Genomic DNA, 24,720 nt, shown 5'->3' with positions numbered 1-24,720 from the left:
GGATTCCTTGACTCTAATGAATTCAAACACTGCCAAAAAGTTTTTCACACTCTAAATTGCTTATCTCAAACTACCAGTTTTGTGACCATCTTGTGCTGATAGGTCATTAACTATAAGGGATTGGCCTTGCAAATGGGAACAAGAACAGAACACACATCGTGCAACAACAGGTTTATCTCATCATGCAACAGTATTTTAAAATTGCATTGAAAATATTATCAAGTACAGACACCAGGCCACTCAAACACTTTGTGTGGAAAAAATAACTAGTTTGCTTTTTTTTTTTCCACTTTAAAAAACTATGTTCCTGATACACTAATTAAGTACCAAGCAAATAAAATTACAGTAAAAGCAGAACAACTTACAGGAGGACCAGGAAGGCCTTGAAGTCCAGTGAAACCCCTGTGTCCCTTTTGGCCCCTATCACCTCGATCTCCATTGTCACCTTTGTCACCACGAGGCCCTTGGGGACCCTGTAAATATCAGTGATGAAATGGGAAAAAAATTCCAACCTCAAAACTCCCTCATTTGATTTTAGACACTACACTTGAATGTCCTTAACTTTTAAAGCCAGAAAGATGATGATGTTGAGGCAGCTCCAAGAATCTTAATTTTTTATCAAAAAATAAGTAAATAATTACAGAAACTTGTGCTGTGCTTAAATACAGTTGTAGCAAATTTACTCTACTTAGCTACACAGCACAGTAAAAAACCCATGGAACTGTACTAATGATAATAAATAATTTAGAAAAACAATTTTTTTAAAAGCAATGTATTTCTTCACCTTACTGTATATGGCAGATGATTTTTGTTAAGGTGATTGAAATATTAAGGATCTCTCACAGATTCATTACGATAAACCATATTTTCAGTATGAACTCATCCAGGCTGCATCTTCACTCGTAGCTTCTTTCACCTTCATTATGATTAAAGTACAACTGAAGTTGCATTCCCTAACTAAAGACAACAACATCCAGGCAGCACAAATACTTTGTTCCTATTACTGTCACAATTTCATTGTTAGTTTTGATAATTGCAAACTTCTTACACTAATTCAAGAATCATTGCAAAATGTGGCTGCTGTTTTCAATTCTATATTTCTCAGCCCAAATTGCATGCTAAATTTCTCAATGCCAGATTCCAAATAGTTTATCTATGGCATCATTATCACTAACTACTCAATAAACTTTAGTGTCTCTGAAATGACATCTGCTTAGGGACAGGACAACATTGTTTTGAATTTCCCAAGTTTGCAATTAATTTTCTGTTCCAGGCTTGGATTGTAAAAGATTTATGTAACATAAAAAAGAGGAGTTTTGTTTATTTTCCTTTTCAGACTGGAGTTGGAAGTTTGTGAGTTGAATTAAGCCTTTTAATGGGAACAGGTGATTGTGTTGTATTTCTGCCATTTTTATCTAAAAACATCCCTTTTTGTTAAGTATTCATTTCCTTACCCCTTATTTAGACCAGACTCCAGCCATTTGCTAACTCAGGTCCTACCATTATCCAGACAGAAACATGCTCCAAATAAAGAGGTTTCCAAAGCACTACTGGAGTATCCAAATACAAATACCCAAATCTGTGCAGCTTTGCAGCTCAGAACTACCTGCACCCACTTGCAGCCAGAACACAAGGTGAAGCCCTGCTTGGCATTCTCATTTGGGCTGAATTCCTCACACACTTTCCTCAGTGGTATCTCAGACAAAACCACAGTGACCATGGGCAACTTACAGGCAAACCTCTTTTTCCTGCACGGCCTGGGGGACCCATTGGACCTCGAGAACCCTACAAAGATTGCATACAGAAAGCATGTGAGGTAATGCATGAAAACCATACACAATAGTTTTTGATAAACAAAGTATTTTTTAAAAAAGCCTCACTTACAGTTTCACCTCTTTGACCTGCATCTCCTGGAGGGCCAACAGGACCTGGAGTTCCTGGGCCTCCTGGAGAACCTGGTAAGCCTGCAGGGCCAGGTTCACCACGATCACCCTGCAAAGCAGAATTTCAACTGTTTATCTAAAGAGGAGTGGTCTAGACCAATGCAACAAAACTGTAGCACTGCCAGTCTATTTTTGAGCAATTGCAACCTACAAAGATATTCCTGCTGCAAGAACTCAATTTTGAGTTTGTGGAAGCAGATGTTCTTAGCCTCTTAGCCAGGCATCCTCAGCTTTGAGAGGTACTATATTCAAAGCTGGGATAAACTTTCAGAACAAGCTCTCCATCAGGTTAACTGAATGAAAAGAAAATCTACAATAAGTCAAGAATAAAATAGGGATTTGCAGAAGAAAATTGAGAAAAGAATATATTCTTACACGTTCTCCAACAGCTCCGTCTCGTCCAGGGGTACCGTCATTACCAGCAGGTCCCTGGAGTTATGGAAGAAAAATAGAGCCATTGATTCACCCTGTAATCCTGAATTTCTAGAAGGATTAGAAAGTTGTTCTCCATCTCTAACTTCAAGTCAAGGAGAATGACCAGGTCTTTTCTTGCATGCTACAATGCTGTAATACTTACTTCTGGACCAGCTTCACCTACAGGCCCAGTGGCACCTGACTGGCCAATAGGTCCTGGGGGACCTTTGTCACCTGGTGGTCCTGTGGGACCTTGCTTTCCTGGAGTACCCTAAAAAAAGATGACAAATATCATATTAAAATTTCAATCACAAAACAGGGAAAGCACTAACAACCTGCTGCCTGACAAACTACTCATTAATCCAGAATGAAATACCATCTAAATTTGTAAATGAAAAAAATTCCTGATGTTTAAAGAAAAGGTTCTTACAGAATTTCAATATTTATTTAATATACTCTGTATTTTTAAGAAGTTGCTGATAAATCAGTAAGTCTGATGTCATTATCTGCAAGAGCTATGGTGATTTAGATTTCAGAAAAATATAATGCAGTTTGAAATAATTTACATGGTTTTTCTGTCTCAACACCAATAAACCTTATTAGCCTGGAAAAATTTCTGGCCAACTTTAGCTATAAAGTGACTTCATGGATTCAGTGGTAATGACAGATCCTCCATATCAATCCTTTTACTAATTGTCTATTTATTTGCTTGATTTACTGGATCATTAGGCTATCAAACAAATATCTATAAATGCTACATGAATGCAAAGAGAGCTGAAAGTGGCAATTTGGAAGTATGTAGTTGAAAATTTATGAAACAGTGCTTGCAGAGTGTTTACTCACATTCAAGTGACCTTTGGGTACCTAAATGAGAGTGCGAGATGTTTTTTTTCAGGGATGAAGTTTTAAGTCAAAAAGGAATATTTTAGACAAAAGCCTTAACGCTATTACTCATTTTTAATTCATGTTCAGACTTTACATTATGGCAGAAACAAAAAGTAAACCTTTCACCTCATGCATCTGCATGAGATTAAGTTCTGTACTATTCTCTGTCTATTCACTCCTGCAACTGAAGTTTTCCAGCTTTTTCCTCATGCTAAGGAGCACTACACTGCAAATCCCACACAGAAATTCCCAGGCTGATGGCACGTGGCCTGGGGGTCACTTACTGCAGGCCCTGGCAGCCCAGGCATGCCTCTCTCGCCTCGCTGTCCTGGCATTCCAACAATTCCTCTTTGACCAGTAGTTCCTGCTGGACCAGGGGGGCCATCTGGGCCCTAAAATCCACAGAGGAGGAAGCAGTGTCACTGTCACGTCAGCAGCAACAAAGAGAGCCAGCCTGGAGCTGGTGGAAGGACAGCCAAGGGACATACCGGCTGCCCGTCATCCCCCGGGTCACCCTTGTCCCCAGGGCCACCAGGAGGCCCCGTTGGCCCTCGGTCTCCCACACGGCCATGAGAACCAGGATCACCACGAAGTCCTGGGGGACCTTCTTTTCCTGGTTCACCAATAGGCCCAGCAGGCCCTGGGGCTCCCTAAAAAAAATGAAAACATATTGGACCCTTTTCTGACCAGGACAATAAAATTCTAAGGACTGTGTTTCAATTAACTATAAATGCATGGTCTGAGGCTAACAAATGGGAATGAGCTAAAAGCTATTATCATCTTTTTTATGATCAAATAAATGAAATTAAATAAATATCAAATTATGTCCAAGTTCCACCCATGTCCCCCCTGCAATTTTCAATTCCAAACTCACTCATTTAAAAGACACTTTATTTTGTCTCTCTCTTTTTTGTTTTTTTCTTTCACCTTAAGTATATAATTCACCTTTGCCTATTCTTTCTAATATCATCAAACTAAAGTCAACATCCAAACTTTTCTTTTCCATGATACAAATTAGTGTTTCAACAGACCTTTGTTCATTTCTCAAATACTTTTAAAAAACTTCACGTGTCTATAACGTTTTCCATAAACTTCACTTTTCATAACCTTACAATGACTGCAAGTTGTCTTTTTCATCATAGCATTAAAAGGCATATGAAGAATGACACAGTTCTCTGTGTGGAAGTCAACTCTCAACTTGATCCACAGCTAGTATTTTTACAGTGTTTCTGAAAATGTTTGGACAGAGGAGGGTTTGTGTTTGAGGGTTTGAGTTTATTTTAATGGAACTTATGAGAAACTCCACCAATAAGAGAGCTCAGTAAAGGTTCTTTCTTTTCCAAAAACTGTTGTAATTTCAGTCACCACTAAAAGGACAAAAAGTAAAATATAGAGGAAAATATAAGTTGGCGCTTTTTATTCCTCCAAGTAATCAAGTCATTGGAGCAATTTGAACAGCAATTTAAAGACTACTAACCCAATGGAAAGCTTTGGACCAATATCAGGCATTGGACCAAGCTGAAGACTAAAGAGCTTTATTTAAAGATGCAAATAATCAGTCACAGAAGTCAGTGCTGACAAACTGTTCTCTTCAATAGCATCAGGCCATAAACTCTGGTTCACCTTTCTTGCTTTATTTAACCTTCAGATTCTTGGTGGCCATTTTATAAAACATACCAACTAGGAAAATCATAATTAACTTACAGTAGGTCCTGGAGGCCCCACTCTTCCAGCAGATCCTGGGAATCCAGTAGCACCCTAAAAAAAGTTCCTTTTTAATGCCATCCTTATCAAAAGAAACACAGCACTAGTTACTAGTTACTAGTCAAATGTTCTTGGCTGAATTAGTGAGTAAATTATATTTACATACTGAAAAAACAAGCTGACATAAGGAATAATACATGCATTACATAAAATTTCTGTATTCAATTATCTGCAGCCAGGTCTCAACACATAATATCTACTTACAGGTGGACCCTGAGTTCCTCTACCACCTTTCAGACCAGGAACACCTGGAGGGCCCTAAAAGGACAAGAGAAAGAGAGGGATGATAGTGAACACCCAGAACCTTTTAAATTAACAAGATCAGCCTATGTCACTGGTTCTGTGATGATTTTATCTGTACTTACTGGAGGACCATGAGACCCAGCAAGACCCTGTGGCCCTGGAGATCCAGCATCTCCTTTCTGTCCAGGCTCCCCAGGTTCACCTTTCACACCGGGCTGACCATCAGGGCCCTATAAGAAAAATTATTTGGAAGAAACATCAGGGAAGGCAACACCAAATCATTCCTAAAAAAATAATTCTGTAGATAATTTTAAAAGGGTAAAAATAAAAATACCAAGGGTAAAAATAAGACCAGAAAACACTGCATTTGTTTAATGATTCAGCATGGTCTTTAGAAGATCACACATGATGTTTTCTAAACATTCTGTGAAGCTAGTATTTTCATTTGAAATATTTTACTTATCTAGCTCATATTTTTCTTCTCTTTAGATATTCTGTTTTCCTCAGCAGCTACAAAACAAACATTGTCTTTTCTAGGCTTTTTTTTTTCCCATCAAGGGAAGCAGGTGCAAGACTGTGAAAGGGATCCTGAAACAGGATATTTATGTTGTGAGAAAGCTGAGGGTATTCCAGTCCATCTGGTCCATCACTTCGTTCCAGCCTTCACTACTCATGGTGCAAATCTTTGCTACCTTCAGTAAACACTTTTTAACTTCCCTCATTTTAATCCCAAAGGAGAAATATAACATACTAATGACAATATGAAATCTGGTGAGCAATTACATAACCTTAACAAGAAAACCACTTTTCAAATGTCTTGGGCGCTTGTTGGCCCTCTCCTTCCCTTGATATACTGATGGGAGAAAGAAACAGCTCTTTTTGCAGCAAAAATGTGACTCCCAATCCAGAACACCACAATATTATTCATAATGAAGGAAATGAAGTGTGTCAAAAGCATAAGGAAAGGAAACTCATTAGTGTTCCAAAACACATACCGGGGGGCCAGCAAAACCAACAGCGCCAGTTGGGCCATTTTCTCCTCGGGAACCCTGGACAGAAAAATCAAAATAACTGTGTTTAATAACCATCATTCTACAGATAGTATCAGTTACAGTTCAATATACCAGAAAGGATGTTAACTATTTACCATCATAAGTGCCATTATACTTTTGCTCTATTAATCAGAATCAAATGATCTTTTAATTGTAAAGGATGCTAGCTATGATGTTAAAAGCTGCCATGTGTTCAAGACTATATTGAGCTTTCAGAATTCAGAGATGGAAGGCACAGGTGAGTATTAAAACAGCATCAGGAAAAATTATGGTCACAGCCCACCCCTTCCAGGGATGGCCAAAGAGCATACACTTCATTCAACCTAGCACTCCAATCACACTGGGGAAAAAAAAAACGGTAGTTCAAAGATGTACTCTTCTATAAGGTCACAACAGGCTTCAACTGAGCTTTCCACTCAACATTTGCTTGGAAAAGAAGTAGCTGAAAGCTGCCAACTCCAGCACTCCCTTAAAGGGTGGAAGCTGCTCCAAGTTATACTGGAAATTAGAATGTTCTGATTTATGACAGGAACATAATCAATTTAAAGCAGTCTGAAGAATCTAGAAGGGCTGAACCTCCAATTCCCTAATTGAAGTCAACCCTTAAAATACTTCAAATCACTAATGGATGGAAGATTGCGAGAGTTACATAACCGGATGAACCAAGGATTACCTCTGCACTTGGCCTGTTAAATATTTGTTTGTGTGCAGTGGTATCTGCCATGGGCATGCTTATAAAAACATTGACATAATTACAAGTGGTGGCACAGTTTCAGGAGTGAGGTAAGTGAGGGTGACTCTATATAAAGTTTGCCCTAAAAAAAATATAGGCCACAGGAAGAAAATTTGGTAATACTTTTGCAAGTGCACAGCAACAAGTCAGAACTTCACACTTGGCTACAGAGAAAGGGAAGGGAAAAAAGGGAAAATATATCAGCAAATAAGAAAAATGCCTGGAGTTTGGATCAGCATTAGGTATTGTTAACTTACACCAGACAAAATAAAAAGCATGTTTACTCACAGGGTTTCCACGAGAACCAGGAGGACCAACTAGACCCCGAGGACCTGGTTCACCCTTAAAATAAAATGGAATAATTTTATTTCCCATGTAACTAACTTGTTTGGTCATTAAAATGCTAATGTAGTCTGATAATATTAAGAAACTTCAGTAGGGAAAGGAATAAAAATCAGTTTACCTTTTCACCAGTGGGACCTGCTGGACCCATTGGGCCTATTGGACCAGGGAGACCCTTTTGAACAAATTAAGATGATAGGAAGTTAGAAAAGTGGTGCTCCAAAAAAGACAGTTTAAAACTTCTCATATATTACCATTCCCTTTTTCATTCCTTTGAATTCTACTTTATCTTTGGAAACTTCTTTTGTCTTCTTTATCTAAAATTGACTTGCAATAATTCCTCTCCCAGTGACCAAACTCCCCACAAAAGATCTGCTTTCCTTCATTCTCTCTTTCTTCCCTAAGTTCATCATCTGCTTTGTGCAATGTTCATGAATAAGGCAAATGATACAAAAAGCAGCTCAGCTTTATTTTACTCTCTCAAAAAGGAATCAAGTATTTTTTTCCCATTTGCACAGTGCTCTGTTACTTTTATGTTAGTATTTAACTTTTAACTTTTTAAATTAATTGTAATGTAGCCATCATTTTTTCTGAAGATTCATTCTGATCTTACAAACTACTCAAAAATTCCCTTTATCTCTTCATAAGGCAGGCAAATACATTGCAAACTCTCCTTCCAAACCTACCAACTTCACGTAATGATCCTTCAGCTCACCATTACTTCACCTGTTCATAAACTACCATAAGCTCTAAACATCCCTTACAATGACTCTAAGAACTGCTCTGTATCTTTGGATAATGTTTGATTTATATAACCAATTGCAGCTCACAGATGATAACTTTATTAGAGCTTCTGCATAGGGTTTCTCAAAAAAATGTTTCCTTTTTAACAATTAAATGTAGTCCAGACAGGATCCTTGTATTTAGATTGTGCCTCCTGTACCTCAGACTTCCAAATGCTTAGCAGCTAGCACTCCAACTGGTTTGCACAACCCAAGAATCTCAGATATATTCTCAATTCATGTAAAAAGTAACTCAAATAACATCTGGGAAAGAAAACTGGTCAGCACATACAAAGAAAACTCAGTGCAATTGCAATTATTGGACAGTTGGTCTGTGCAGCAGAGTGTGTGCAATGTGTCTTGAACACATCTTGAGCAGACTAGAGATCTTATTAATGCAATGGAGATGCAAAACTTTCCAGAAGTGCCAACAATTTACTGTTTATGTGAAGCTTAGTACATTGACAGGAATTTTCACCTGTGAAATTCAGAGCAGACTGTGGGCTCAATGAAGACAATAAGGAGGCATCTGCCTTAGTCCAAAACTGAGAGCTGGAAGGTTTGCTTTTTGCCTATTAATCTCTGTCTGTTCATTTTTTCATATTTTTTACTATAGTCAACTTAGACGAATCCCAAATCAACTGTGAATCCTCTCAATTGCGCTTTTAACCCACATTATTGATGATACCAAATAGGAGCTTGGAACACAGACTCCCCAAAATGTTGTGCACAGAGGTCTTGAAAAACTTGAAGATTTGGAGGATGAGGTAATAACTGTAAACACATGATATACCATGATAATACTGCATAGTGTTTAACTCCACAAGCTGAGTTCCCTAGCACAGTAAATAAACTGTGTGAAGAGCAGGTCTGAAGAAGGGACAAATTTACTTACTCTTGCCCCATCATTGCCAGCTGTACCTTCAGCACCTTTCTCACCTACACCGCCCTGTGGAAAACATCCAGAAAGTCCCAGTTATGGCACTGAATGCTGAGCAGGTCTTACCCTGGAATAACTGCAGTATTAAGGGACAGACAGGTCATGCTACTCAGGAGGACAGCAAAAAACACACTTACTCTATCACCCTTAGGGCCAGGTGTTCCAGCAATCCCTCTCTCTCCAGGCATGCCCTGAAGGCCTGGTGGTCCTGGATCTCCAGGTGTCCCACTAGGGCCTGGGCTTCCCTGGAACAAAAAACAGGTGGTTGCCTATTCATCTGAGGAGCATCTTTGTCTCCAGGCTGCAGAACATGTTGTGCCTGCGTTGAAATCTCTGAGGTACAGTTTAAAGTAATAATTTTATCTGAAATTTGGACTTTATTCACATCCAAATACTTTTCTTTTCCCATTGTGTTACTCAGGAAGTTCAACTCTAATACCATAGTTTTTCCAAATACATTAATATTTAATCAGTGCATACTGGAGATGAAAATAGACAAAAAAAGAAGTTGAGAATCTTTCTTCCTTGACCTTGATGTCACATAGGTTAGTACAGAAACTAGGTACAGGTAGAAGTTTCCAAGGGCAGAGATGCTCATGTCTATTACAGGTCTCACATAACCACAGGCACTCCCTGCTTGACCTGACCATGCTGGCCTAATCACATCCACAGCAGGTGCATGCATACAGGCATGAAGCTTTCAGCATTTTCTTTTAACTGCTTAGCCCTACCAAGTGTCTTTGTGTAAAGTGGCATGGCTCCTACAACATTTCTAGGAGGTTTTCTGCAGTTCAGAAATGGCTTTGCCCAGTTCTACTGTGAATTTTCGACATTTAAGTATGTTGCAAATTTTTAATATTGTTATCATTGGAATTGTGTGTCCTTCCTTATACAAATGAGATGCCTTTCATATTTATAGTAAAATATATCTTTCTTATATTCATGCAAATGAGCAGAATTATGCATCACATCACTGCAGCAATGCAAATCTCTACTCAGTTTACCTTTGGGCCATCAGGACCGTGGCCTCCAGCCATACCCTTTTCACCCTGGATACCTGAGGCACCTGGTTCTCCCCTTTCCCCTGGATTGCCACGTTCTCCCTACAAAATGGAAGATCATCATTTATTTAAAAGGCAGGGTAGAATTCTGGTAGACAAAATCCTAAATGCACCATAAGTGCAGTAGAGCCTGTGAACATATTCTAGGAGAACTGATTAAATAAAAACTAGTTTTATGCTTTTACTGTTAGAGGTGGGGGAAATATGTTGCTCAGCAAACTAAAAAGTCCCAGTTCACAGCATAAACCAAATCATTTAGCAGCTAGTACTCAACACCACCTCAGGAGCTACAAAAATCATTAAAGGTGGTAGATTTTACAGAAACTATCTTAAAACATATCCATATTTACAATCATTTTGTTGGTGGGGAAAAAGGTCAAAGGACTTTAGCTGCTAAAGTCCATGTTATACATCAACTTCCAACCTTAGAGAACTGTTATGAATATTTCAATTCTGAAAGAAAACACTTACCCTGGGGCCCAATGGACCAACAGCTCCAGGATCTCCAGGCACACCCTATGAACAAAATTCACTATTAGAATGAAATCATTATTCATAACTTTATAGTTATGGAAATTAGAGACAAACATTTCTATTTCCAACGTACTGTGAATGTAGATGGCCAATTCTAAATCCTATCTGTCAATGACAAGGCGTGATAGTGCAGCTCAGTCCAAGAACACATTCTCATAATTATTTTATGCCAAAGCAGCTCTTAAACAGCTTGCAGACTATATCAATCAGTAAGCATTTTGAAACAGAGTGGGAAATTCAATTAGAGAGATAAGAAAATGTAAAATTACTTTATAAATCGTATTCTTTTTAATGTTATGTTACACACACACATACCTGATCACCTGGCTTTCCTCCCTCACCTGGAGGACCTGGTGGCCCAGGCAAGCCCTGTAAAAAGTAAATGAAATGGTCACTAACATGAAAGAAAGTTATGTAAATCCAGACTTAACTAGGACATCAAAATCATGAATGTTACAGTACACTCAGTATAAGAGCACACTCTCAGAGATCCCCAAAGGAAAGAGTTATATGAATATTGCACCAAAGTGTTTCCCCCTCTCTAAATGAGATGGCAGCCCTTCCTTAACATTTGCAGGACATCTCAGCCCTAAAAGTAAAGTTTTCTATAAACGGATATTGATTTAATTATTACTTCATTATCAAGACAATTATTTTGCTACATATTTGGAACCTTTTTGGAAAATCTTCAAATTAAAATTGATTAACACTAAAGGTTCTCTCAAGGGATACAGAGCTGGTATTTAAGCCTTGGCCAAGTTTGGTTTAGTGAACAGCTGATATGAAAGTTATGGATCATTAATTATTCTGAACATCCTTGCCTTAGTTCTGAAGTTATATTATGCATCACTTGATTGAATTTCTCCAATTTAAGTTGATGAAGACATGGCTGTTGACTTTTAAATTATAAAAAAAAAAAAAAAAAAGGAATGCACATACCTGAAACCCCGTAGGACCTGGAGGGCCCTGTTCTCCTCTTTCTCCTGCCAGACCCTACACAAAAGGAAATAATAAGTAAACCTAAGAGGAATATAGACAGGCTGCACAATTTTTTCTTTTCTCTGAATATGCATATTTTCAATTAGGTATTTATTTGCTATACATTTTTACTTATCCCAGGACAAGATGGCCTATCTAAAAGATGTAGTAAGATGTGTATCATTTCTTTAAAATACTTCCCCTAAAGGTTCTCTGGTAAAAGGAAAACACTGAGTTCCATTAAAACCAAGAAAGATGGGAAAATTAACTACAATCATTTTTTACTCCTTGCATAATTTTTTGTCATAGTGAGTAAAAGGAATTAGACAACTAATATATATATTTTAATACAAAGCTGTCAATTTTTCTAGGGCAAATTTTCTTTAAATAATCTTGGATTTTTTTGCGTGGAATCAACAACTGGCATGAAGGTTGATAAGACAAAAGAGGAGTGAGTAGACAGAGTGCCAGGCAGGCAGAGAAGTAAAAACTGACTTACTGGTGGGCCAACAGGACCAGAAGGGCCAACTTCACCATCTTTACCAGGGGCTCCCTACATTAAGATGACAGGGGAAGAAATCTTATATAGTGAACGCACATAAAAGAAAAGCACCATTTTCCATAATCACTGCAAATAACAGCCACACTCACTCTCTGTCCTGGGACTCCTGCATTGCCTGCTTCTCCGGGTTTTCCAGGATCACCCTACATTGCAGAAATAAAAATTACCAGGTTTAGATATTTTTTCACGCATTAAAATATACAAAAATTGTTAAAGTCAAAAAGGGATTGCCATACTCACACTACTACCCTTTGGCCCAGGAAGGCCCATGCTGCCTGGCTGACCTCTAATTCCTATGGAACCTGCTGGACCTGGACGTCCATCTTCCCCAGGAGCACCCTGCAGAGATAAAGCATTTTCCACATTCAATTCTAAATATAATGACTTTATTAATCCCAAGAAAATGCTTATATATATAAGGAAAATAACATTAACCAGGCTTGGGGCTTCACTTATCTTTACAGCAGATATAACAAGAGCCATAGCGCTGGATTTAAACAAATGCAATGCAATTATTAGAATTGAATCACATACAAATAATGTATTGGGTCCTTAAAGACACAACTAGAAAAATATTTTGTTCAAACATTTAACAATGGTGCAGCAGCTGGTAAGCAAGAGACACTTGCTACGCAGACAAAACTAAACAAATGTTATTGGTTTCAACTAATTTGAAGTAAGGAATGTAAAGTGAACTATGAAAAGAGAAGATGAGCCTTAATAAATAAACAAAACTCATGTTAATACAAGAAATTTCAGTGAGATGGGAGTCTTGAATTACTGTGATATTAACTGAAAGACTAATTTTTGTCACTTACCAAGGGGCCAAGTTTTCCTTCAGGGCCTTGAACACCTGGATTTCCTGTCAAACCCTAAAAGCAGGGATAGTATTGGTGTTAGGGTTAGGTCTATAATTATATCACAATCAAGAAACATTAAAAAATCCCAAAGAAATGCTCAGTTACTACTGTAGCACAAACTTCTCTATGTTAAAGGTCTTCATCCTTGTAGCCACTTTATAGCTTCATCCCTCACTGTCATTGATTTTCCTTCTTCCTATTCTCTCTTTTCTTGCTTTCCACCTCTTGACCTTCTCACAGGCTCATCTTTATTTCTCCCATGATCTATATCACATTATACTGCTCCCTTTATCTTCTTTTTCTGATATTTTGAATTGTCCTCCAATAATTTTCCTGAAAAAAATTCTCCAGGTGATATGTACCACTCAATCTTCTATGTTATCAATCACCACTTGAATGAAGGCTGGCCTTCAATCACATTACCTGTGGCAACTGTTCTTTACAAACACACGTCCTTCATTTGTATCAGCTCTTCTCAATCAGGGCAATTTCTCCTTTTTCTAAGCCAAAACCTGTGCTTCCCACCCTCAGCAGGAAATAAAGATAGGGTCTTTTGGCCTTTAGCCCCACTGAAACCAGTCTGCCCTTGTATTACAGCTTCTGAATTCCCAACATTCAGTGCTGCCTTTGGAAAATGAAAGGTACCACAGTTTATAGAGTGTTGCTACCTGTCCCTTACCCTTGCACCTGGAAGGCCAGGTTCACCAGGACGTCCAGGATCTCCCTGACCTCCTTTAGGTCCAGAAGATCCTGCAGGACCACGCTCTCCTTGGGCTCCCTAGAAAGACACCAGTGAGCTGCTAGTTAACAGCTAGAACAGTGACAGCAGGAGCAAGTGAAATAAAACAGTATCTTCTATTAAGGACCTATTTTTGCAAACAAAGTTACAAATAATTAATACTTTTACTATTATTAGTTTCTTAATTACTATATTTTCTCCCCAAAATTATTACTTAAAAGTTTCTCTTCTTTAAAGCAAGTTTTTATGAGCATTTTAGAATCCCTGTATTTTTACCAAGAAGGTAGGAATTTACAGAAGAACTAGACAAATGCCTATTTGAGTCACTTCCCTGGAAGTGTTAGAGCAGTTAGGAAAGCCAGATAAACCTATCTTTTTAAAAGGACAAGTCTAGAAAATCACACCTCACACAAAAAAATAAGCAATTTTTCACAGAGCCCCCTCCTACACAGCAATATATAAAGCAATATAGGAGTAGAACAGGTCAATCCTTTACTGTGCACATGTCAAAACAATGGAGCATTGAGCCAGGGACAAGCAAGCAAAGCTGAATATCATGGGAACTGAAAGTGACTTTTCCCAAAAAATTTCTGTCTCAAAACTTTCAGTCCACTTTTTAGCATTTGTAAATTGCATCTGCCTTTCTGCCCAGAAGCAGATATTTTTAATAGAAGACTTTCTTTTTACATGTATGAAGATTTAACAAATTACACAATAAAAGATGGACACTTTAATATAATTTACCTTTGGTCCAGGCAAGCCATCAGAACCTGGAAAACCACGATTACCAGGAGCACCCTAGGAAAAGCAGTAGATATGATACAATTATCTTAATTTTTACATTGCTTATTACAAATAAAGGACCAGATTTATGGATTGAAGATTCAGTTCATTTCCTTATAATTTTCTTACTTCAGTACTTTAACTTGAGGAGCAGGGGGTGGGTTTATGATTTAAGAAGGTAAAAACAGTGTCTCATTCATGCATGCTGGACAGCTCCTTCTGTGTGAACAGCCTCAATGAAAGCAAAGATGAGCAGTTGTGCAGGCCTAGGAAAAATTCTGTAGATGAGTTTGACCTATCTCCATCCTTTCACCTACCATACTATCCTGGGTACTAAATCTCCACATAAAAGTATCCAGTGTAAAAAATAACACATAGTACTAACTACTGCTAGGAAAACAAGGTTTGACTACACCCACAATCCAGGTGTAAGGACATCCATGGGTAGGTCAAAAGGTTTTTCAGCTTAGCAGTTCATCTTTTAAGATATATTATTCCTCTAGATTTCTTACCCTCTCTCCAACAGGGCCCGGTGGACCTACTGACCCTGGATCACCTCGAGGACCTCTTTTCCCTTCTTCACCTATGGGGCCAATGGGACCCTGGGGACCTTGTGGGCCCTAGTGAGAATAAAAAGTCATTTTAAAAAAACATTGTTAAGCTCACCATTTCTCAGGCATATTGAAACAGCCTGTCTTCTGGACATTATAAACATTTTTCCAAATAAAGGAGAAGAAAATACCTAGGTCTTGGATCAGTTAAAAATAACAGCTTTTCAGCATCTGCTTTTCTCTTTTACAAAGTTTATAAGCTAATAAACTGTAATTCTGAAGTTGGACTGGACACTGCTTCTTATAATCACCCACAATAATTTGTACTTTGTCAAGCTGCAAAGGAGTCAAAATTCAGTGAGACTCTAATAGAAATTTTCAAAGAAGAAGACAGTGGTAAAGAAACTATTACTTCACTTCTATATTTTTGTCAGTTAATACATGATTATTTAACTGGTGAGAAAGAAAAGCTGGAGATTGGTTGATAAATCAACTCAAACTCTGCAGAGTTGGTTTTCTCCCAAAAAGCTACATGATTATAAGCCTCTGTGTTTCCTCTTCATCTTAAAAAGCATATGGAGACTTACAGGTTCACCTTTGGGTCCTGCTTCTCCCTTGAAACCTGGGACACCAGGGTCTCCCTGAAAACAAACACATGAATAGCATCACTGAAGTTAAAAGTCTGCATAAACCACTTCATCATTTTGTATTATGCCCTGAAACAAACATTTCCTAGTTTAGTCACTAATTGTAGGCATTCTAATATGATGCTTCTAATGGTTCATCTTTCCCTTATTATGCTTGTTTATGATTATGTTATCAAGACAAAAACTTAAATAAATCTCTTTTCCCAGGTCTATAAAGACACACTTCTTTTTCAAAGAAGTAGTGGTATTTTGGATACACAGTAGATTCACAGGATCTGAGTCTTAGCATTCTCCCTGACATTCTACTGATGTATTTAAAGACAGCCCACTGCTAATCCCTGCTTCAGTTCCATGAAGTGACACATGTGCCAGGCACTACAATTCCCAAAGGGACAAAGATCCTGATACCGGCTGGCCTCGAATCCCAGGGGGACCAGTGCTGCCCTGTGGTCCTGGGGAACCAGGGGGGCCTGATAATCCAGGGGGGCCTCCAGTGCCTGGAGATCCCTACAAATACAAAGAGGAAGCACAGTGAGGAAAGACAACCAGAACAAGGAAATAAAAGAAATTAACTTGCACAATTTCTTCAACAGGAAATATGATTACTTACAGTAGGGCCTTTTGCACCGGGGGAACCATCTGTCCCTTCAGCACCCTAAAGATAAGGTATCAATCATTAAGAGTCATTTTAATGAGATGAGCATCAATCACAAAAGCAGAGGACAGTTATTTTATCCAATTTACAAAACCAGAAAATAAAGGCTATTAAATAAATATAGCAACATACGCAAATACTAAAAAGAGCAATGTCATGCAAGTTAGTGTGTTTTTTAATGTTGAAGATCTTATGTTTAAGCTTAAATTTTAAAGTACTTTGAGGATTGAGACTTTAATGAGACTGTAACTTTCAGTTTTCCAACTTGTAATAAAATAATAAATAGTTATTATTAATACAATTAGCACAAAACAAAAGAATGAGATCTCTCTTCCTTGGGAAAAAAAGGTAATTTGAGTAAAACTCTGTTGTAAGGTGGCACACTAAAATCCCCCATAAACAGGTGAACATGCACAAGCTGAGCACTGAGGAACTCAATTCAATGTACTTACAGGAAGACCTTGTGACCCAGCTGGGCCCTGAGGACCTGTTTCACCTCTTTGTCCTTGAGGACCTTCAGGACCTCGAGGACCTGTTGGACCTGCTTCACCCTAGGATTCCACATGAGAAAACAACTTCAAATTATTTTGCTATAAAATGCAGCACTATAAAGTAATTCAGAAGGAATTCTGAGCTTATAACAAAAAAACAATTCATGTTTGAAATAGTTTATAATATTTAAAATGAAATTTTGCTTACCTAATTTTGCTTCTATTACTTCTAAGAGAATGTGAACATTAAAAGTATAGACAGGATTTTTTCTCAATGTGTACAAGACAAGGAAATTGCAGAAAAGCAGTATTATCCAAGAGTCCAAATAAGATCATGAACAGACCGGTTTCTCTAAAATACCACTATGTGTCTGTAATTTTACAAGGTTTTTTTTTTTACCTTCATTAACAGCAAGGCTGTTAAGATACAGATATGGTAACACATCTGGGATTGGTTGATTTGATTTGTTTGGGGGTTTTTTGCACAGCACAGATGAACTCACTGTTACAGAATACAAAATATCAAATCCTTGTAACATTAGACTGGATGAAATTCCTCCCAGCATCTTCACTGAATTTTAATTTTATATAAGAAATATGCCTTTTGGAACTGATGGCTGTTAATATCACATCTTCATAAAACAAGTCCACATCTTCATTGTATAATCTGCTGAGCTTTTATGAGTTCAACTCTTCCAATTTTACATCATCTGATGATCAAACTGGAAGGTAGCTTCTCCTTTTCAGAAGCTCTGATTCATCATGTGACAGCTTTTTTAAACATTTCCTTAGGTAATGTTGAGCCATACTAAAACATTTTATGACATGCACTACAAGTGCCCTCATTTAACTGTACACTCCTCTTGTCTAAACTGTACTTTTTCCAAGAAAGGTTGGAGCAGATGATCCTAGAGGTCCCCTTGTAACCTGCTATTCTATGACTCTATGATTAAGTTGTTACTGTTATTACGACTTGTTTCCAAACAGTGTCATGAATCTTGCCAGCTTCACAACAACACAAAAACATCTGCTGATCTTGGCTACCTGACCAGTTGAGGGTTTCTTCTTGTATAACATTTTCTTGTCATGTTTTAGGAGTGTAAAGGGATGAAGAGCAGCTGGATGCAGAGCATGTATAAGAACTATAAGGAAGATGTATGAGATGTCTTTTCTATTTCCTATCTCTGAAGACATTGGCTCAAGGCTAAGAAGAAAAAAAAAAGAGCACTTTTTTGCAAAGCAAGAGAGGGAAATGCCACAAAGACAGTGTTACAGCAAAGGAAAGCTTTTCATTGCACAGCCTAATCACTCTCAGCCACAAAAGGTAGTAACTGTAATTTTCTCTGTTGTGATGAACCCCACATCTCTCTTGGGGTTCAGGCATTTCCCCCTTACCGGTCTAGATCATCTCAAAAAGTTTTCTTGGCCAAAACTAGAAGTTTCACCACTAGAAGGTCCTGCCTCTCTACTGTCTTTGATTTGCCCTCACAACCTCACTTCTAGCAATGTATCTTGCTATTCTTTGAATATTCTGGACAAAATTCCAGAAGCACAGCATGGCAGTCATCTGTTAATCGCCCTCTGATGTGAGCAAAAGGGAAAATGAAGTATCTTAACAGCGGTGAATTGCAGTTTCTTCATTTGGCATTGGGTTTTATCTTCTGTCTGAAGGTATTGACTAAGACAGATTTCACAGCAGCTCCTGGGGATCTGTACACATGTCAGCCTGGGCTCTGTGTAGTCTAGCACACATTGTTAGTTGTGAGCTGTTCGACATTTTATAAAGACACTTTCGTTTATTTTTTTTTTTACCTTTATGCCAGGAATACCAGGAAAACCTGGAGATCCAGTTATACCAAGTGGCCCCTATAAAAGACAGACACAAAACTGTAATTTAGTGGTTTATATCACACAGATTAATATCTCATCACTGGGAAAATGTGGGTCTAGAATTACCTGTATTTTTTAGTCATAAAACATTTGATTATAACAACAACAACAAAAAAAAATCTATAATTACCAGGTTTTTAAGTGATACATATACATTTTATGGAATTGTGATGCAGTTCTTTAATAATGTGTTTGCTGACTTCAGCAAAGCTACAGTTCTTGATGCAGCTATTGTAATGTATGCAATTCACAGGCAAATTAATTTGCAAGCTGTAAAACACAGACCTTGTACCAAAATTTCAGGGCTAGAGAGTCAAAGATGTTTCCATTTCCATAATGTCTTTTGTGCGGTACAAGATATTCAAGAGAACTTTCTATTCCAAAGGCACGGGATGGCGGCACACAGTGGTTATTAATACTCACTGCAACTCTGTTACCAGATAATTCCTCTTTATCTTTTCCTGATTTTCTTTTTGTAAAATATGATTCATGCTGAGAAAAAAATGTTCTGTGTAATAAAGCTCTCCTGACAAACTTAATCAGAACAATCTGTCCCACTCAGCATTAATTACAGACAATATTTCTATTGTGACCTTGCACTGGGTTTCTACAGAACTGATGCAACAGCTCACCAAGTATATTTTGGAAAACCTATGTCCCAGTTTATTGGATCACAAATAATGTCTGCCAAATCTCTCTCTTGTTGCAGGAAGAATTCCAGGATTATGCTGTACCACTGCATTGACCCAAATAACAGCACATTTCATTAATGCTTTCTCCAGTGAGAAACACGTGCATTAAGGATGAGCATCTCCCTTGTGACACTTCATGGGATTTTCCAAAAATATTAGCCAACCACTTATCATGTCCAGTGAAGCTGAGTTCACATTTTATGCCAAAGAAAAACTACATGCTTCATGTAAAACCTCACAGCTTGCCACCCAGCTTCTTTTAGATTTATAGTATGTTTTAAATAAGAAAAAATATTTTTTGGTTTGAAAGTTTCTTCTAACAACTTACCTTTCCTTCATAATACACTAAATAATTTATTTTTGTGGCTTTTAGGCACTCACTCTCATAATTTGAACTTTTATTACAGTTAATTGTTTCTTAATGAAGTGTTTAATAGAAATATCTGTTCATTAAAATGACACCTTTTTTTCTCAGAGTTTTGTCACGAGTAAATAAAGAGTATCCACAAAATGAAATTCTAACTGCAAGTGGGTTTGGTTTAGGGTTTTGAGGTTTTGGGATGTTTTGGGTTTGGTTTTTTGTTTTTTTTTTTTTTTTGGTGCAGTGCTTTTGGGATGTTTGGTTTGGTTGCTGGGTTTCGTGTTTGGTTTTTGGTTTTTTCTAAGCTGAACATCACAAATTGGTAAAGGCTGACTACATCAATGGGTAGAAGCTGTTACCCACATCCTAGAAGTGATGCTTTCAAAAAAGCCAAACATAAATACCACATTTTTAAAGTGGAAGTTGGCCTTGCACAAATAGTACAAAACCATCATCAATTTTCACATGCAAAAGCAACACAAAATTAACTGTATGTGTGGGAATAGTCCCTGACTCATGTAAATTCACACAAATGTATTTTTCAAATGCAGTGTGAGCTTGGACTCACTTGTAGGATCAAAACCAACATCCTTTGCTACACTGACACTCTGGGTGTAAACAGTCACGTCTTCCTCTGCAGCCGTGCTGCCATGATGGGAGAACTTAACAGCCCTGCAAGCCAGGCTTTCTCAGCTTGGCAGACTTTCAGACACAAGCCTCTGTCCTTCAGTGCAAAAAGTGACTGTCCTTAATTAAAAGGCTCTTTTACACATTTGCTAATAGAATAATTGCAGGGAGCAAGTAGTGCTATCAGTGAGTGCCTTTCTTCTTGCTGACAACAGCCTCATTTGCCAGCTTTGCATGGGAAGGAAGATAACATGCAATTATAAACTGCTTTAGATTGCAGTGCATGCACTTGAGGCACTTTCCCTCCTACCATATGGACTCCATAAGAGCAGCAAAGCATCACCTCCCCGGGGAGGCTATGGCCGACTCCTCTGCAAATTAAAACCTTTAGACAAAGTAAACTACAGAGGAAAGTTTTGCAGAGGGCAGCACTAAACCTAAAATGAGTAGAACTAGGAATTATTCCCAGATAATTAATTCCAGATACACTTAACTGAAACCAGCAATAGCCAACTTTTTTTTTTTTTTTTGGTAATGTCAAAAGGCGAGTGGAAATACAGAGTGAAAAAGCGGTTGATTGAGAACCAATCACTCACCATTGGGCCTGGCTTCCCAGGCATACCATGCTGGCCACGTCCACCCTAGACACAAAAATAGAAAACACAGAGTATTTGTAAGGACTCTACCTATTTTTTAATTATTTATTGTCAGCATTTGTGATAAAACTATATATACTAAAGTGATTGAAGAAATGCTGGATTGCACATTCCTCCAAATACTGTCATGGAAACCTTCTGTAAGAAATTATGCTCCCATTTGATTTAATGGATTTCTATATTTTCAGAAAGGACAGTATTTTGAGAGTGTCATTGTATAGGGCACATGACACAAGTGAATCACATAAAAGTGATGGGAAGAAATGCCAGAAAAACAATACTTGACAATGGATGTAAAAGGATGAACGTTCTAATTCAAATATGATTTCATGTTGAGGATAATCCCTCTTTTTGCTGAAAATCAAAATATTTTTAAGCTAGCCTTATTATCTGAAATTAAATTTTTAGATTTCATATAAATTGAAATCTGAATTGAAAGATTTAATCTTAACCTTCATTTTAAACCTTTTTCCAGACAAAATTGAAACATTATTTCCTGTTCAGTAATTTTTGCTGAGAAGAGTCTCTCACAAGAAATCCAACAGAAACATAGAAGACATTTTTATATCCCAGAAAATCATGCTCTGAGGGTATTTGGATTCATGGGCAGCTCTGCTATGAGAAGTTACCATATAGTTACCACTCTCATTTTAAAACTGTTTTTAACTTTTAAAATTTATAGTACAGACGTCACCCCACAAAACTGCTCAGCCCTAACTTTGTTAAGCTATAGCAGAACTCACAACATAAGTGACTAGCAAGTCACATGAACTAACACTTTCAGGCTCAGGGATTTAAATTTAACAAGAGAAGAATTACAAAAGAGAAGGAAGTTTCTACTTACAGGGGCACCCTGTGGCCCAATTCGTCCTCTTTCTCCTGGCATTCCCCTAGGTCCCTTGAAGAAAGAATAAAACGTGCATTATTCAGGAAGTCATCATACCAGAATAAAAAAAAAAAGGGTTGTTTTTTTTTCCACTCCTGCAGGAGTAACTTATCTTGTCTTATAGCAGAAAATAAGTAGCAGCTCATAAAATCCTTACAGGTTCACAGGCTTGCCCAGTGGATATTTAATAAACTATAATTTCTGGTTTTCCATTCCAACAATACTTCTAGTTTTAAACAAAATAGAATCATTTTTTTTATATACTTACCTGTGACAATAAGGCAACCTCTTTCACTAAATCTCATTCTCAAATTCACAAATCTCATTCACTCATTCACAAATTCGCAAATTCAGATTCCACTTCAGGGATATTATGTTCTACACACAACATAGTACTTCACAGAGAGACGCCATTATCTGATATCAGAAAGAGGCTTTACTTCCAGGAGCCCTGCTGAGAGTCAATTTTTGCCATGTAACACTACTCATGCGTATTCAGTTGTCCAAAACCACATGTGAATGAAAATTATTCTAAAAAAAATTTTTCTCCATTTCACTTCCAGGTCATGCATACTTATCCTCAACGTAACCTCCAAAACCCTCTGTCCATGGTTTTCTTAGCCAGTTCATTCCTGATCTAAATTACTCCAGTTCTACCTCAGAGCAATCCAAGCCAGTTTTTCTCATGTTTTTTTCATGTTTGAAATCACTCCATATGAGGCACCAACATGTGAAAAAGAAAATACTATCACCCTACACACTTACATGAGCTGGGAAACCATCACCACACCTACAGCCAAGTCTCTGATGAGCCTTCTGATTTATCATTATTACCTATGGCTGTGAATGGAGGGGAGGAACAGCTTACAGTGGGCCAAATTCACTGTCAGACTATCACAAAACAAGCCTTTATGAAGAGAACGTTCAGCTCCATGAGCTCAAGTGCAGATATCAAACCCCTGAAATTCCCACTGGCAGCAGTACTTGCAATCATTTCTGCAAAACCCAATGCATGCGACACTCACTAGAGGACCTGTTGGACCCATGGCTCCAGTCGGTCCGGACTCTCCCTGGAAAAGGAAATTAAATTATTAGAGAAATGAGTGAAAGGAAAATTGAGTCACATCTCACCCCTGTCCTCTGGGCTTATTTTGGACCTCAGGGGCAGATTTGCAGAGGTACCTGTGTGCATCACACATGGCAAGGACACTGCTCCCCATGCTGATGGAAATGCCATGTTTATGTGTTCTCAGTGTTTATGTGCTCTCTGCCAAGACTGCTGCTGTTGTTGCCACTACAGAAAGTGGTAGGCAATCTTGGGAAAGAAATACTTTCTACCACAAACTCTCCTTAACTACTAATCTCACATTTAAATTTAGATTTTGGAAGATTCACTTCATTTACTATGTTTTTAATCTAAAGGAATAGTTCTCTCCCACATTCAATTATCACCTATGCCAGTCCAAAAATGTTTCAGCATTGGCACTGATGAAAGTGAAAAAGCCTGAAAAAAGTGTTCTAGTCTCTTTTAAAACATCTTTTAACCTATCTCGAAAGGACTGACTCCAGCTGGCTGTCCTGTGTTACCACTGCTTTGATCTGAAGTTGTAAGAGCGGTGCAGTGCCAATGGAGATCAAAAAATCTGAGAATAAACTAAATAAATAGTCAGTTTGATTACAATACATCCCCTCTCCAATGCCTGTTTCTTTTAAGCCAATCTATCACAACTTAAAAGAGGAGAGTCAGGTTTAGTTATGCATTGCTTTATTTGATTCTATTAGAAAATGTTCAGCTTGGTCCCATAGAGCAAACAAGAACCATGAACTGTCCAAGTGGAGAGCTGTAAGATGTGTATGGGCCCTTTGTTAACAGACTCTGCTGTCTTCAGTATTACATACACATCACAAATGGAGCACTCGGCTCACCCAGTGATCCCTTACAGGCCTAACTAAGCCCCAGCTGCAGCTGGGACTGGCACTTTTGAATTCTCTCCCCTATATAAAGGTCAGAGAGGGTACAAAGCTGTGTTCAAAAGATCTCCTGCCTTTCAGGATTTGGGTATTACACAAAACATGATTCATCATTTATTTGTTTTGGCCATAAAAATACCTTTGCTCCAGCTGCTCCAATTTCACCTTTTGGACCATCAAGTCCTTTCAATCCCTGTAAGTTATAAAGAAATTGTATTTATATATGTACACACAGAGAGCACTTTGACTATTATTGTTAAAGCAACTTGATATTAAAGTATTAAGAATGGATCTGAGGTGGTAAGAGTAAGAAAACAAAAAAAAAAAAAAAAGGAAAAAAACAGTTGGAATAAAGTTTTCAAACATTTCCTAAATGGAAATCATTTGTACAAGGTACATTTCCTTGGATTTGGTTTCCTTTTTAAAACAAAAAATGTTTTTAAAAAAAATCCTAAAACAACAAGGAGGAGGCTCTGAGCCATAGGAAACCAATTTATTCCTCCCTGAAGTAAAATTCTGGCCAGAAAACTTGGTAATTTGTAATCACTCCATCTTGCAAACATATCCACCTCTCATGTTCCCCACCCTAATGCAAGACTTGCCAACGAAGTGAGAGAACTGTCAGGTTTGCGCCTCCTGAAGCTTGGCAGGGCTCATGCAAGCTCCTTCCAGATTCCC

General features: G+C 37.9%; 1 protein-coding gene across 2 annotated transcripts in view; it reads right to left on the bottom strand.

Annotated features, from left to right (window-relative positions):
• COL5A2 (collagen type V alpha 2 chain) overlaps positions 1–24,720 on the bottom strand; it is a 97,824-nt gene that overhangs the window by 7,845 nt on the left and 65,259 nt on the right. For both annotated transcript variants that reach the window (XM_002191958.7, XM_041717408.2), the window contains exons 14-48: positions 24,182–24,235; positions 23,097–23,141; positions 22,030–22,083; positions 21,126–21,170; positions 18,772–18,825; positions 16,921–17,019; positions 16,424–16,468; positions 16,222–16,320; positions 15,754–15,807; positions 15,128–15,235; positions 14,577–14,630; positions 13,773–13,871; positions 13,052–13,105; positions 12,474–12,572; positions 12,323–12,376; positions 12,171–12,224; positions 11,633–11,686; positions 11,009–11,062; positions 10,631–10,675; positions 10,103–10,201; positions 9,236–9,343; positions 9,054–9,107; positions 7,498–7,551; positions 7,323–7,376; positions 6,245–6,298; positions 5,372–5,479; positions 5,211–5,264; positions 4,947–5,000; positions 3,731–3,892; positions 3,527–3,634; positions 2,521–2,628; positions 2,319–2,372; positions 1,885–1,992; positions 1,732–1,785; positions 366–473 (exon numbers count right to left, since the gene is read on the bottom strand). In XM_002191958.7, the coding sequence (XP_002191994.5) occupies positions 366–473; positions 1,732–1,785; positions 1,885–1,992; positions 2,319–2,372; positions 2,521–2,628; positions 3,527–3,634; positions 3,731–3,892; positions 4,947–5,000; positions 5,211–5,264; positions 5,372–5,479; positions 6,245–6,298; positions 7,323–7,376; positions 7,498–7,551; positions 9,054–9,107; positions 9,236–9,343; positions 10,103–10,201; positions 10,631–10,675; positions 11,009–11,062; positions 11,633–11,686; positions 12,171–12,224; positions 12,323–12,376; positions 12,474–12,572; positions 13,052–13,105; positions 13,773–13,871; positions 14,577–14,630; positions 15,128–15,235; positions 15,754–15,807; positions 16,222–16,320; positions 16,424–16,468; positions 16,921–17,019; positions 18,772–18,825; positions 21,126–21,170; positions 22,030–22,083; positions 23,097–23,141; positions 24,182–24,235 (2,565 nt within the window). The remainder of the gene's footprint in view (positions 1–365; positions 474–1,731; positions 1,786–1,884; positions 1,993–2,318; positions 2,373–2,520; positions 2,629–3,526; positions 3,635–3,730; positions 3,893–4,946; positions 5,001–5,210; positions 5,265–5,371; positions 5,480–6,244; positions 6,299–7,322; positions 7,377–7,497; positions 7,552–9,053; positions 9,108–9,235; positions 9,344–10,102; positions 10,202–10,630; positions 10,676–11,008; positions 11,063–11,632; positions 11,687–12,170; positions 12,225–12,322; positions 12,377–12,473; positions 12,573–13,051; positions 13,106–13,772; positions 13,872–14,576; positions 14,631–15,127; positions 15,236–15,753; positions 15,808–16,221; positions 16,321–16,423; positions 16,469–16,920; positions 17,020–18,771; positions 18,826–21,125; positions 21,171–22,029; positions 22,084–23,096; positions 23,142–24,181; positions 24,236–24,720) is intronic.

Source organism: Taeniopygia guttata, chromosome 7 (genome assembly GCF_048771995.1).
Source record: "Taeniopygia guttata chromosome 7, bTaeGut7.mat, whole genome shotgun sequence".
NCBI classification, from domain to species: domain Eukaryota; kingdom Metazoa; phylum Chordata; class Aves; order Passeriformes; family Estrildidae; genus Taeniopygia; species Taeniopygia guttata.
Note: the sequence above shows the minus strand (reverse complement) of the source record. Positions and strands in the feature narration are given on the sequence as shown.